Here is a 15,281-nt window from a genome sequence, read left to right as displayed (position 1 = left end):
TACATAATACCTGGGGATCGAACACAACTACTTGGAGTGCTCAGTATATGAAGACGTGGTCCTGTTTCGTTTATATTTGAAGTATTTTCAATGAGTTACAATATATGAAGCGTGTCTTTGCGTTTGTTTTGAAATGTAGAGTGGAGTATTGAATCACAGTGATAAGCTGCTTCCATCTAGTGGTCAACTTAAACAGTAACGTGACGAAAATGGTAAGCATGCGTATTGGCTGTTGTCTGGTAGGGCATGCAGTCAATAACATCACTCAAGTTAGCAGAGAAGCCATCAGCTGATAACATCTCTAGACGTGAAGATGTATTGACGTTGCAACACTTTGTATAAAACTCTTCCGAGCAAAGATTTGAAACTTACAGCCTGCCCTTCCCCTGTGTAGCAGCAACAGCATTGAGGCTGGGAACTAACAGTCAGTAAATTGACGAGAGGATGTGTCGATAGCTTATTTCATTCATGGCTGACGAACTGTGTTCTAAACATCAGCAAACTCGCATACCGATGGAGTCAATTAAGGTGAGAAAATTTAGGGCTAAATTAACATCAAAGCACTAACTAACTCCATGACAGACACCGACTTTAAGTTAATAAATAATTGCTTTTTAAATTAATCATGTTATCATTTTTATGCCAGGGTTTATTTATAAAATATGTAAGCAAACGCACACAAAGTATTTACAAAGATGCACTTCTCAAGTAATACAGTTTCTTAATGAATTCGTTATTTTGCAAACACAAACAAATAGATTTGGTTGTTGTTGTTGTTGTTTTTTTACCCCTGCGGCTGTTTGAAATTCACAGAGCATTCTTTAAAGTTAAATTTTGTCTACATATCGTGTTTTGCACACCTGGAACCTCATCTACATATCGTGATTTGCACACCTGGAACATCATCTACATATCGTGTTTTGCACACCTGGAACATCCTCTACATATAGTGTTTTGCACACCTGGAACATCATCTACATATCGTGTTTTGCACACCTGGAACATCCTCTACATATAGTGTTTTGCACACCTGGAACATCCTCTACATATAGTGATTTTGCACACCTGGAACATCATCTACATATCGTGTTTTGCACACCTGGAACGTCCTCTACATATCGTGATTTGCACACCTGGAACATCATCTACATATCGTGATTTGCACACCTGGAACATCCTCTACATATCGTGTTTTCCACACCTGGAACATCATCTACATATCGTGATTTGCACACCTGGAACATCCTCTACATATCGTGTTTTCCACACCTGGAACATCCTCTACATATAGTGTTTTGCACACCTGGAACATCATCTACATATCGTGTTTTGCACACCTGGAACATCACTTGTGTTACATTTGATATATATACTGTGTAATCTGAGTGTAACTTCCTAACATCCATGAAAAGTTTGAATATCTAACGTATGGACACTAGGAACATAAAATACGTATAAGAAACAATGATCATATTCAAGCTTTTCTTCAATTTAAACATTTCATTAGTATTTGAGCTTTTAATACCAAAATTTACTGACAACTAAAATTGGACCACATAAGTATATCTGGACTAAACTAATGAAGTATGAATGTGTATAACTAGAAACTACCGGAAAGTGTAGGACTTCATTTTAAGTGGTTTAAACCTAATAACTTGGAAATTATGTGCGTTTATGATTCACTAGATCATTGTGGTCTGCAGATGTGGACCACAGAATATGTCCTGTGGTCCATTTGATGAAATGTGTGTGACCTCACGGTGATCAATAAAGCTTGAACTGATAACTTTCCCATCATTCCTAATTACATATAGATTTCTCTGTTCAGTTCTCTGCCTTAGATTTATGTACTATGGTGGTTTGAGACGATAGAACCAAGAAAATATGGTGACTGCTTGCTATAGCTTATTTTCGCTTGAGAAATATCAGTTATGACGTCAGTGTTGAGGTAGTTGTAATAGGTGGCTACTTAAAACTTCATTTTTTGAGATATTCTTATATTTTTTCAACTTATGCCCATCATTTCACAAAATTAAGAGTCCAGAAGTCTTCGTTTGTTGAAATCTTTTGGGATATTCTAATTTTTAGTTCTTCCACAGAATCAAACCGACGCGAATAAAGTAAACTGACCAGTAAATTTCTTTTGTTAATATAAATGCTTTTTTTCTTTTTACTTAACCCATTTAAAGGGGTCCTAAAATGAACCAATTGGTACAACTAGGGTCTGTTTGTTTGTTATTATTTTTTCATAGGGTCCTGAAAAAGACTTTTAGTGCAAACAGAGACTGACTTTTTTTTTTACTTATATCAATTATTATTGTTATCTGTATATACGACCAATCATATATAGTTATACATTTGTAAATTGCTGCTATTATTAAAATACATATATTCTATATGTGTATGTCCATGTATATATAATATAGAAATATTGAGGGACAGAGGTAATATCGCAATTATATGTTTAATATTTTAATTAAGATGTTTGTTGCTAGAGGAAGCGTTTCATGACGTCACCTAGATATTTCCATGCAAGTTAAGAGTCCAGAAGTTTTCTGTATAAGTGGGAAATATGTAATAATATAAAAATGACTTGTGAGTTAGTCTATTATTAAGTGAATCAATGAATGGATCGGTTCAGTGCCAGTTATTAAGTTCTGTGACTCAGTTAGTGAGCTAAACAGAGCATCAGTTAGTGTGTTTCTTATCTATCACTTAGCGAGAAAATTCTGCAAGTAAGTAGGCAAACAATAGTTTTGGAGGTTCTAGTGAAACGCTGATTATGAAGTTAGGCCTACGAGTGAACGAAGCTTATAGAAAACGCCATTGAAGAAATAAATTGCATCATTATCATTACGTGGACAGGACTTGGTATTATTTTTATCGAATAATTCAAAAGATCCCGTAAAACAATAAAACACATTACAACAGTATGATTACGTGGCCATAAATACATTATATGGAGATATGTATTTTTTTCCAGGAAGAGGGAGTTGTGGCAAGTTGTACAGTTAGGGCAGTTCGAGTTGATCGTCTAAGCCTCTGAGGTGAAAATTTGTAGCTAGTAAGCGAAAGAATTCTCTGATAAGAGAGATCAATTCTATATAGTTACTTTTGTAATGTATTGAGTTGAAATAATGATTAGGTATGATGAAGGTGACTATACAACCATATTGAACACTACATAAGACCAACAAGGTGTGAATGTTAGGTATGATGAAATTAATTTTTTAAAAATATCAGAAGTAACATTATATAATATAAAAATCTCCTGTTTATTTTCTCAAAGTCAATAAAATGTTATATTTGGCTCGTGTGTTAAGTGGAAATACCATGTCCGAGAAACTATCAAAAACATAGTCAACGGATTTCTTTCTCATAGATATTGCGTGTCTCGCTCGCGGCCCCCTAGTGGCACAGCTGAATGTCTCCGGACTTACAGTGCTAAAAACCGGCTTTCAATACTCGTGGTAGGCAGAGAACAGATAGCCTATTGTGTAGCTTGTGCTTATTTACAAACAAACAAACTCGTTCGCGATTGCGATGAATCCTCCTTGATATACATTCACACCTCATAAGACCAACAGTTCAATATGGTCGTATAGTCACCTTCATCATACCTAACAATCACACCTACTACATAAGACCAACAGTTCAATATGGTCGTATAGTCATCAGTGAGTGCTCTGTGGCAAACAATATATATATATATATATATTGTTCTATTGGTTAATATTTTGGTAGAGTTGGTGATTTTGTGAAACACCGTTTGAACTTTATTGGCAGCCAAATGAGTGGGTTTCACAAAGTTGACCAAACGTCGATATTACCTGCACACTGAGAGGCCTAGTCAGGGATAGTTTGGGGAAAAGAATATATTTCACTTAGATAATATATAGGAGGATCCTTGAAGAACTCCGGCTAAAATGTGATAGTAGTTGACAAGTGAATTCTTATATTTAATATTAACCTGCCCATTGGAAAGAAATTTAGAAATCCAGCGAGTGATCGAAATAGAGAAGTTGAATATTGTTAATTTGTATATAACACTGTAATACCAAACTGAATCAAAAGCTAGGAAAACAGTTATGGCACAATGAGTTTTGTCGAAACTAAAAAATTGTTTCGGTAAGACCCACTTTACGTAGTCTGATGTTTGACGATTTTTGAATTTTGTTGAATAAATTATGTGGTTCGAGAAAAGGGGCGGGTTTGATGAGACTAACTGGCCTGAAATCATCTAGGTTATTAATATTAGCATTTTTATGGAGAGTATGAGCATGATGATTGTATTATTCACTTTATGGGGTAGGAACCGAAAGAACTGGTTTGGTTTGTTTTGAAATTTGCGAAAAGATACTCGAGGGCTATCTGTGCTAGCCGTCCCTAATTTAGCAGTGAAAGACTTAGAGGGGAAGCAAGCTAGTCAACGCCACTCACCGCCATCTCTTGGGCTACTCTTTTACCAACGAATAGTGGGATTGATCGTTACATTATAATGCCCCTATGGCTGAAAGGGCGAGCCTGTTCGGTGACGAAGATTCAAACCCACAGCCCGCAGATTGCGAGTTGAGTGTCCCCTAACCATCAGATCAAGCCAGGCCACGAACTGGAAGGAAGGAGAATAATTAATAATGTACATAGTTGCTTGAGAAGTTGAAAGGATTTTTTAAAGACTAGATTAAATGTCTGATCTTCTCCTGGATCTTTATTTCTTGCTGAATTAATGTTTATAATGATTTCTGGGATCGAGATTGTTTTATCAATGGAACTAAGATGTGTGGTGTGGGTAAGGGAGGGTGGTATTAATAGGCAAAGTGGGATAAAAAGCATTTTTTGTCATTTTAAATATGTTTATTGACTAGACTAGAAGTTACGTTTTAGAAAATAGTGGATGTGTGTTTTGTAAAAACGTTTTTAACCTAACTCACGAATATATATGCATTTTTTCTTGAGCGGTGTGAGTTGTGGTGTTATTAATTAAAACATATTTAAATCTATTCCAGGACGTTTTTGACTCACAAGGAGTAGCAAGTTTGGATGTATTTATTCAACTGTTAATTTTTAATTAATATTATTTTCTTTGTTAACTAGTGGTTTCAGAAATTTAATACGGTTAGCTTGATTGATTGTTTTTGATTTATTGTTTTTAATTATGCACAAAGCTACACAAGGGCTAGCTGTGCTCTGCCCACCACGGGTATGGAAACCCGGATTCTAGCGTTGTAAGTCCGCAGACATACCTCTGTGCCAGTTAGCATAAATGTTCTCCAATCACAGCGTCTGTTGAGTAGGCGTGTCTTTATTTCTTCTGAGAGTTTCCAAGAGGTAAAGTTGTAACTGTTTTGATTGGTACAGCACGTTTGAGTGCTTTTATTATAGCGTCGGTTATTTCATCTGCCTAAGATCTGAAGAGTCGGGGGTGGGGGGAGGGGTGAAGCTGAGGTGCATAAGGTGGGGTAGATTGTATTTACTAAAGTTTGTTTGTTTTTTATTAAGGATAAAGCTCTACAATACGCTAGCTGTGCTCTGCCCATCGCAGGTATCGAAACCCATATTTCAGCGTTATAAGCCGTGAGATTTTCCGTTGAACCAGCGGCTTGCGGGTGGTGGCATCGATGGAGCCGCAAACTAGGTTTTAAGTATTGTTATTATTATTTATCGAGTGATTAAAATGTTGCATGGGATGGGGTATTGATCCATCCCATATCATCGTCAACTGTAAATTATTTGCAAACATTTTGGGGGTAGGTGGCGATTAGATCTAGAATGTCTTGTGAGCCTCAGGAAGAATGTGGAGAAGTTCTTGAGTGCGAAAACGTTGTTGAAGAAGTTCTTGAGTGTGAAAACGTTGTTGACCTCCAAGAAAGGTTTGAGCATGCTACTATTATAATTGTTCGTGTTACAATTAAAGTCAATGCGTTTAGAGTTTAGAATGTTTCGGGTAAGTCTTAATGATATGTTAGAAACTGTCTAGGTGAGGGTGAGTGTTGAGGGAGATGTATAAGGTGAGAAAGGTGAGTGTTTGGTGATTTGGAAGAATGACATTACACAATGTTTGTTTGTTATTTTGATTTTTTTCTGCCAGTTTGCATGGTAGTTTTAACAGGAGAAATTTGAGGATAGAATCTAGAAGCTGCACATTAACAGACGGCGTTTTTTGAAGATGTCAAACAGTTTTTGTAAACACAAATCAAAATGAATCTTTTATACTTGCATCAACGTTAACGTGAAAAAGGAAGTCCAGAAAGTTAATATCTATAAATGTCACTGTTTACTATTCAATTGTTTGTTTGGTCTAAAATGTTATAGTTTGTAGGTATACGTAGAGCCAGCCTTAAGACGAAGGAAACTAGGCAGTTGTGTTGGGTCCCACGCTTGAACTTTGAAATCCAATAAAATGTGCCAAGACTAATTTAAAAGAATAAAATCTGATTATATGTGGCCAAGTTGATAAGCGCAAGATGGCCTAATAGAAGAGAATCACGTGGGCTATCGCCAACCAACGAGCGCGTGCGCTGATATTGTGACGTCACATGTTTTTGAGCAATTGGTATTTGACGCGAAGAAGATTCTTTGCCTTTGAGCCACGCAAACTCCACAACCGTTTCTGGGTGTACGATACGTTTTAAAGATGACTTAATTGATTTTAGATTTATTTGAATTTTCTTCTCTTTATTTTTATTTTTGATAAACCACCTAGCTGTCAAACCGATAAGTTAATAACACCGGTTTCGCGATATTTTCATATCATCTGTTACGTCGTTTTTTAAACAGAATAGTACAAGAATATGAAGATGGCTTTGGATTATATTTCAGTTTTTTGTATGTTTTTTGGTAGATGTTAGACGGACAAACTTTGGTAGTATATTTGTAGAGTTTTTGGAACTTTGTGTAGCTTGATTCCGGTTGTTTCAGCGATTTTAATAATGTTTTCAATTCACCAACTATGGTGAACAGGTAAACAATCTTGACAAGTTTTCTTGTTCATCTTGAGCTCAAAACTACACGTTTGTTTGTTTTGCTGTTGTTGTTTTTCAAGCCAAAATTGTGAAACAAGATCAGAAATATTTAAACGAATCAAAGTTGTAGCCAAAATCTCCCGAAACGAGTTTGCTGTATCATTTAAAACTATCTAGGATTTCAATAAAAGATGATTTAAGTATTGAAATATATCTTCATATCTAAATGTTTCCCATCGGGTCAGCGGTAAATCTACGTACTTACAAAGCTAAAATAAAGGGTTCGATTCTTTGTGGCTTTGCGCTAAAACAAATAAACCAAACCGAAACTCTGTGACGTAATTACCTGGAGGAATCTCATATATATAATTATTTTCTTCGTTATAACTAAACTCTAAGATTTTTTTAGGATTGGGTATAGCTTAGAGGCTAACGTGTCGGGCTGTAGATCCAAAGGCCCATAGTTCTCCGAACTTTGGGGCTATGGATGATCAAATCCCACTATTTAACTAAAGTAGCCGAAGAGTTGGCGGTGGATGTTGTTGACTAACTTCCTTACTTCTAGTTTCTCAATAGTTTAACTTTGAGCTAATATCCAAACCAAAAACATAGTTTTTGTATATTAATCAGTGCTATGATTAGGCATGAAAACTATATAGCATTTTGTGATATAACTACACTTTAAAACTGCTCCATATCAAGCTATATTGTAGCTAATTTGATTATTAACTATAGAAATAGTGCCCCCTACCATGAAGTTTGAAACTTTAAAGGAAGAAAAACAACCAAAAGTCTGAGGTAAGTCGATCCAATTATTCTGAAACATTGCGAGTTCAAGTCCCTTCGATTTGTTTGTTTGAAGTTAAGCACAAAGCTACACAATGGGTTATATGTGCTCTTTCCACCACGGCTGTCGAAACCCGGTTTCTAGCGTTATATGTCCGTAGACATGCTGCTGTGCCATATGGGGGCGTCCCGTCGAGTCTCAGTTTTCACTCATTAAGAAAAGAGTGTCACACCTAGACTTGGTTTAATTCATATAACCCACTAGTAGTACTCAATAGTAGGGATCGTGATGAAGTAAAATGGCGGCCATACAAATCGCCCGTTTAAAACAATCTTTAAAATGTCTGAATATTAACAATGATTATTTCACAGTGTTGGCTAAGCAGAACTAAAGCTTATTGCACTTATAAGCCCGTCTAAATCACTTTATACGTGGTTATGGAGTGAATAAACATTTCAATATTTCAACTAATTTTCATCTAAGTAAGTAAGTGACTTTTCCAGACAAGGATACAGAAAAAATGACGAACTTTATCGCTCTAATTCTTTCACAGAACTCTTCCAACTGAGGTCTCAATGATTCTTCTCTTGTACCACACTTGTTATTGCTGGTGCACAAAAATATAGCTAATAAAAAGGAAATAAAGAAATATAATATAAAAAATTAAGTTTTATAAAGACAAGTAGGGATCAATACATACGTAACCTCGCTAGCTATAGTAATGTAGAAAGTTTTAATGCTACAAAAAGTATTGAAACAAGAAATTCAAAACTACAAAACTGAGTTAATTAAAATCTAAAAAAAATATTATCCCTACTTTGGCTCAAACCAACATAATTACAGGGATTTACCAAAGTAAGGACAATTTTTTTATTTTAATTTTAAGTAACTAAGTTTGTAGTTTTCACTTTCTTGTTTCAATACTTTTTGTAGAATTAAAACCTTCTATATTATTATAGCTAGCTAGGTTGCGTATATATTGATCCCTGCTTGTCTTTATAAAATTTGACAATTTTTTATTATACTTGTAATATATTTGATCAGATGTTATTGAAAGTGGCGATGAAGAATAAACTTAAGTATTTTATCGTCGTAATTAGGCATCATACATCTTATCACTTTGTACTGGCTGTCTATGTCCACTAAGGTACTGTATCCCTTTGTACTGTCTGTCTCTGTTTACCAAGATACTGTATCACCTTGTACTAGTTCTCCCTGTCTACCAAGATACTGTATCATTTTGTTCTGGTTGTCATTGTCTCCCAAGATACCGTATCACTTTGTACTGCCTGTCTCTGTTTACCAAGGTATTGTATCACCGGGTACTAGTTCTCCCTGTCTACCGAGATACTGTATCACTGGTTCTGGTTGCCCTTGTCTCCCAAGATACCGTATCATTTTGTACTGGCTGTCTATGTACACTGAGATACTATATCATTTTGTATTAGCTCCCCCTGACTACCAAGATACTATGTCACATTGTGCTGGCTGTGACTGTCTACTAAGATACTGTACCACCATGTACTGACCGTCCTTTTCTATCAATATTCTGTATGATCTTAAACTTCCTACCCCTCTCTTCCAAAAACTGCAAAAACTCAGTAGTTTTCGCTAAACAGCGATGGTTATTTTTCATCTTCTTTTGGTTTGCTTTAGTGGACATTTCTAGTACCCGGTCGTGAGTTTCGGGGATATATATTTCAAACAACAACAGCCATCTTGTGACATTCCGAGATGTGGTGTTCCTTAAATCTCTTAGGAATTTTTTTTCCGATTACAGAACTATTCTGATATGAGAAATTGCTCCTTATTTCTATAGGACCCGAGGTTCATCTTTTCATTCTGTTTGTTACAAATAAAACATAGCATTGCATCAATACTTAAGCTAGCCTTAGCACGAAAAGGGCAATTCTACTTGCCACTTTCTCTTTGGAAAGTTGAAGTTCAGTGAGTGAAACTGTTCTGTAACTCTGCAGTGGATTGATCATGTGAAACTGATGTTAGTTCCAGGACTAGTTGTACACACGTTTTCTGACTGACTTACTAGCACGTAGCTAAGATTCTACGGGTACAAAATTGAGGAGAGTTGCTTGTTTTTGTGAAACTGATGTTAGTTCCAGGACTGGTTGTACACACGTTTTCTGATTGACTTACTAGCACGTAGCTAAGATTCTACGGGTACAAAATTGAGGAGAGTTGCTTGTTTTTGTGAAACTGATGTTAGTTCCAGGACTAGTTGTACACACGTTTTCTGATTGACTTACTAGCACGTAGCTAAGATTCTACGGGTACAAAATTGAGGAGAGTTGCTTGTTTTGCTTTCTTCAATGAATTGTTTGTTTGTATGTAATTAAACACAAAGCTACACAATGGGCTATCTGTGCTATGCTCACCTCGGGTATCGAAACCCGGATTCTAGCGTTGTAAGTCCGCAGACATAACGCTGTGCCACTGGGGGCATCTTCAATGAAAGCTCTGGAATTAAATGAAATTAAATCCTATATCTGACATAATGGTGACGTCACTTTCGTTTCAAATAAACACAACAAGACAGAACAGATACTAGACTACTTCCCGTTCCATCAATCATGAATTATTTCCGGTCATATTTTATGCCCCCCGTAGCACAGTTCTTTGTCTGCGGACTTACAATGCTAAAAACCGGGTTTCGATACCCGTGATGGGCAGAGCACAGATAGCCCACTGTGTAGCTTTGTACTTACCTTCAAACATACAAACAAACAAATCTTATTTTATAAACAAACTGTATTCAGGAATATTACTTAAGTTATTTCTGACCTCACTAAATGGATGACAGGAATATTAATTCAGTTATTTTTAGTTTTAGTAAATATGGAAGAGTAGCAGACAATGAATTGATTCCAGTCTCAGTAGGCATAAAACTGCACACAGGCAATGAATTAAATTACAAGAAACTCCACAAACCGAGTGCTTTCGGAAGGTAGATCTTTCTTCTTCAGGGGAAAACTGGTAGAAACGTTTATCTTTTGAAAGCGCTCTGGTTGTTCAATATCTTGTTTTCGGATTTACCTATCGTTTTGTTGTTACGTATTTCCTATCTGTCTATTTGAGTATATCAGCATAGCCTACTTATAATCCTTTCAATTTCCGTAAGAAGTGACATCTGCTGGTCTGTCAATTTGAACCCATCTCGGCATAGCCCACATATAATCCTTTCAATTCCCGTAAGAAATGGCATCTGCTGGTCTGTTAATTTGAACACATCTCGGCATAGCCCACATATAATCCTTCCCGTAAGAAGTGGCATCTGCTGGTCTGTCAATTTGAACACATCTCGGCATAGCCCACATATAATCCTTTCAATTCCCGTAAGAAGTGGCGCCTACTCATCTGGCAACCTGAGCATATACAATAGCAAAGATACTGACAGTCATTAATCTGAAACACAAACATGGCTCAAAAAAGACGCACGCCCACTCAATAAATGAGTCACAACTTTATGATGAAGGAAATGTGAGCGAGTATGAAAGCAATGAGTCCTGGATTTGTAAAACAAACACCACTGCAAATGAAAATGAGGAAAGTGCCACTACCAAAAAACACCTCTCCAGGCGCAGACGTCGTCGTTGCAGAAGCAGCAGTCCTGAGGGATCCTCTGCAGTGCCAGCCACATTGCCTGTGTCTCCTACAGCAGCTCCAGCTGTGCCAATTACTTCGTTAAGTACAACGTTATAATGCACACTGAGTTCAGGTAGGAACATTACCAGCAAGAAGAGGCATTTAGGGGTCTAGAAAAAATGGAACTATGTGAGAAATCATACATCCTGGTGTTGAGGCTGGGGGAAAACGGGCTAAATAGAATGTTTTGACAGAACTTCCAGGTCCCACACAGTATGCAAAACGCGTCATTGGTAGCTCTCTGAGTGCTTTTCGTTTATTAATTGATATGCAAATGACATACTAAATTCAAGCATATACCCAGAGGTGTACAGGGTACAGAATGATGATTCATGGGAAATATATATCTGGAGGAATTTCATGCATTCACTGTAGTACTGTATATTCGTGAAGCCTATGGTGGCTTTTTTTTACAGAGATATTTCATGGAATTATTTTCGAGAATGTTAAGATTTTGGTATTTTTATTTGAGAGCAACAAGAGGTGTCCGGTTTCAGATAGGTGAATTTGCCCTGGCATCAGATATTTAGAATGGCCTTGTTGAAAACAGAATTACCTGCTACAAGCCACGTGAGAACATCACAGTAGAGTAGCAGCTGTTTCATGTCGCTGGACACAATATTTGGCAAACAAACCAGACAAAGTTGGAATCATGTTTTGGCTGGCAATGGATGTTGCCTCAAAATATGGTGTGAATTGTTTCCCCCTACATGTACAAATATAAAACTCGCTTAACTGGTCAGAGACTGGCAGACAGTGTGATACTGAGGCTTGTGGCACCTTAATGGAGGAATGTGATAACATACAATGTTTTTTACTTCATTGAAGTTGGCCAAAGAGTTACAGAAAAAAAAGACCAACGCTGGCTCTTACAATGGATAAGACAAGAAAAGAGCTTCCACCACGTGCGCTAAACTTACAACCGCAGTTGTAGTAAAGTACGATTTTGAAACAAAGTAATTGTGCAACGCTGGCTCTTACAATGGATAAGACAAGAAAAGAGCTTCCACCACGTGCGCTAAACTTACAACCACAGCTGTAGTAAAGTACGATTTTGAAACAAAATAATTGTGCAACGCTGGCTGTATTCAAGTGAAGGCCGAGAAAGGAGGTTGCAAGTTCAGTTCTCTTCACATGTCAGTTGGTATCGGAACTGGTGAGAAATAAAATCTGGAGACTGGGCTTTTCTATAACCAGAAAAATTAGGGAATATGAACGTTGCAGACCAGATGGTACATCAATATTCGATGAAAGCTGGTTCTCGGCGGTGGCCAATTGCTGTACTTCACAATGTTCTGGACCAGGCAGCCATCAATTGCTTTGTTTTGTACAAGGAATGCACTGGAGAAAATATCAGTAGGAGGGATTTCATCTTGAATCTAGCCACAGAGCTCCGACAAAAACACGTGGATTAGAAAACCGCACAGCCGCAGACAGCTCATCCTAAACCCAGTGCTACATCCAGTGACACACGCAAAACAAAACAATGCCAGGTAGCTAAATATAATAACAATAACAATTCTGATAGATGTGCTCTATGAGAAAGACTTGTATGTGGTAATTACATAGGAAAAAAATCTAAAACGTTTCTTCTACTTAGGTTTTGTTTGTTTGTAATTAAGCAAAAAGCTACACAATGGGCTAATATCTGTGTTCTGCCCAACACGGGTATCGAAACCCGGATTCTAGCGTTGTAAGTCCGCAGACATACCGCTGTGCCACTGTGGGCCCCTACTTATGTTACTTTGAAGTTTGTTTACATAAAAGCGTATTCATAGAAATTGAGTAATTTTTTTTAGTTTTTTTTACAAACATTTACTGTTTAAAAAAACATACCTACCAGTTTATATTTAAAGTTCTGTAAGTATATATATATATATGTTTATACTTGGTTACCTATTAATGTTATTTTGGTACGTTTATTTGATTATATATTTCATAGCACAAATGTTTTATGTATAGCTATTCAATTCAGCATGGTGTTTCACTTGTAATGATGTGTGATTTGATGCATTTAAATAAAACTTTTAACTTGTGTTAAATAATTTGTTTTTCATTTTAATAATGACATCTAAAACGTAGCAGTCAAAATGGATTCTAGTGTTAATATAAGTACTACAGAGGTCACTGCACTTTTTCCTTTTCGGTAAATAGAAGACGGATTCCAGTTTCGGTAAACATGCGCTAGAGATTAAATTCGTAAGACAACAAGAGTCGTCAAAAAATTTAAGGGGCCATTTGTTGTTGTTCAGCGTAAAGCTACACAATCTAGGCTGTGGCCGCCACGGGTATCAAAATCCGGATTTTAGGGTATAAGCCTTCAAATTTACCTCTAATCCAGTGGGGGAAGGTGTGAACAGTGAGAATGATATTGGTATTGACAGTGCATTCAGACTTACCTCTAAGCTAGTGGGGAGGGTGTGAACAGTGAGAATGATATTGGTATTGACAGTGCATTCAGACTTACCTCTAAGCTAGTGGGGAGGGTGTGAACAGTGAGAATGATATTGGTATTGACAGTGCATTCAGACTTACCTCTAAGCCAGTGGGGGAGTGTGTGAACAGTGAGAATGATATTGGTATTGACAGTGCATTCAGACTTACCTTTAAGTCAGTTGGGGAGGGTGTGAACAGTGAGAATGATATTGAATGCACTGTCAATACCAATATCATTCTCACTGTTCACACACTCCCCTACTGGCTTAGAGGTAAGTCTGAATGCACTGTCAATACCAATATCATTCTCACTGTTCACACCCTCCCCCTCTGGCTTAGCGGTAAGTCAGAATGCACTGTCAATACCGCAATCCCACGAAACTGGAGATAATCCAATATCTGCTACTGCTCCATGTTTACTGAAACCGGGAATAGTACAATGACTGTTGAAGTGGTAACATTAAGAAATACTTGACAGTAAACCAGTAAATTACACTACAGAAAACTCGACATCCTAGCGCTTTCAGAATGTAAAGAGGCAGAATGCACTGTCAATACCAATATCATTCTCACTGTTCACACACTCCCCTACTGGCTTAGAGGTAAGTCTGAATGCACTGTCAAGCAGATATTGGATTATCTCCAGTTTCGTGGGATTGCAGCAGATATTGGATTATCTAATTTCAGTAAACTTGGGACAGCAACGATTGTTTGTTTGTTTGAAGTTGAGCACAAAGCTACACTATGGGCTATCTGTGCTCTGCCCAACACAGGTATCGAAACCCGGTTTCTAGCGTTGTAAGTCCGCAGACGTACCGATGTGCCACTGGGGGACGACAGCAACTATACTAGATTATCTCCAGTTTCAGTATGTATGGGATTGCAACAGATATTGGATTATCTACGATTTCAATAAACATTGGAAAACACCAGATACTGGTTGTCATCCTTAAGACTGCACAGTTAGCAAATGATATAGGTCTCAGTTATTAAAGGATGAAGGCCTACATTACAATATTTCCTATCTCAAAACACAACATGATATAAGTTATTGAATCATTTCCAGTCTCAATTAATATACAACTGCAATAATTAATTAATTAGTTTTCGGCCTCAATATACACAAGAATTCGTCAAATTACTCATACTGGTCTCAGTAAACTGATTATGGTCTCTTTCTCATTTGATTGCAGGGGTGTCGCTGAAGATATCTGATCGTTTCATCCTTTGTTTCTTCTTTTCCTGTTCCAATTAAAATCATACACTGAGTTGTATGTTATTGATCTAAGATAGTTGGCACCATTAAAAATAAATTAAAGGTCAACATATTCAAATTATTTCGCGGATTTTATTCTCGTATCAGGTGCCCCCCCCAGTGGCACAGCGGTACGTCTACGGACTTACAACGCTAGAATCCGGGTTTCGATACCCATCGG

The 15,281-nt window shown here is 37.1% G+C and overlaps 1 protein-coding gene across 2 annotated transcripts in view; it reads left to right on the top strand.

The window, feature by feature from the left end:
* Positions 1 to 270: 270 nt before the first annotated feature.
* The window catches only part of LOC106469341 (dual specificity tyrosine-phosphorylation-regulated kinase 4-like), a 41,709-nt gene continuing 26,698 nt past the window's right edge, over positions 271 to 15,281 (top strand). For both annotated transcript variants that reach the window (XM_022397838.1, XM_022397837.1), the window contains exon 1: positions 271 to 528. In XM_022397838.1, coding sequence (XP_022253546.1) covers positions 469 to 528 — 60 coding nt within the window. In that variant the 5' untranslated portion in view covers positions 271 to 468. The remainder of the gene's footprint in view (positions 529 to 15,281) is intronic.

Source organism: Limulus polyphemus, unplaced genomic scaffold, assembly GCF_000517525.1.
Source record: "Limulus polyphemus unplaced genomic scaffold, Limulus_polyphemus-2.1.2 Scaffold3433, whole genome shotgun sequence".
Lineage (NCBI taxonomy): Eukaryota > Metazoa > Arthropoda > Merostomata > Xiphosura > Limulidae > Limulus > Limulus polyphemus.
This window is presented reverse-complemented; position numbering and strand designations above follow the sequence as displayed.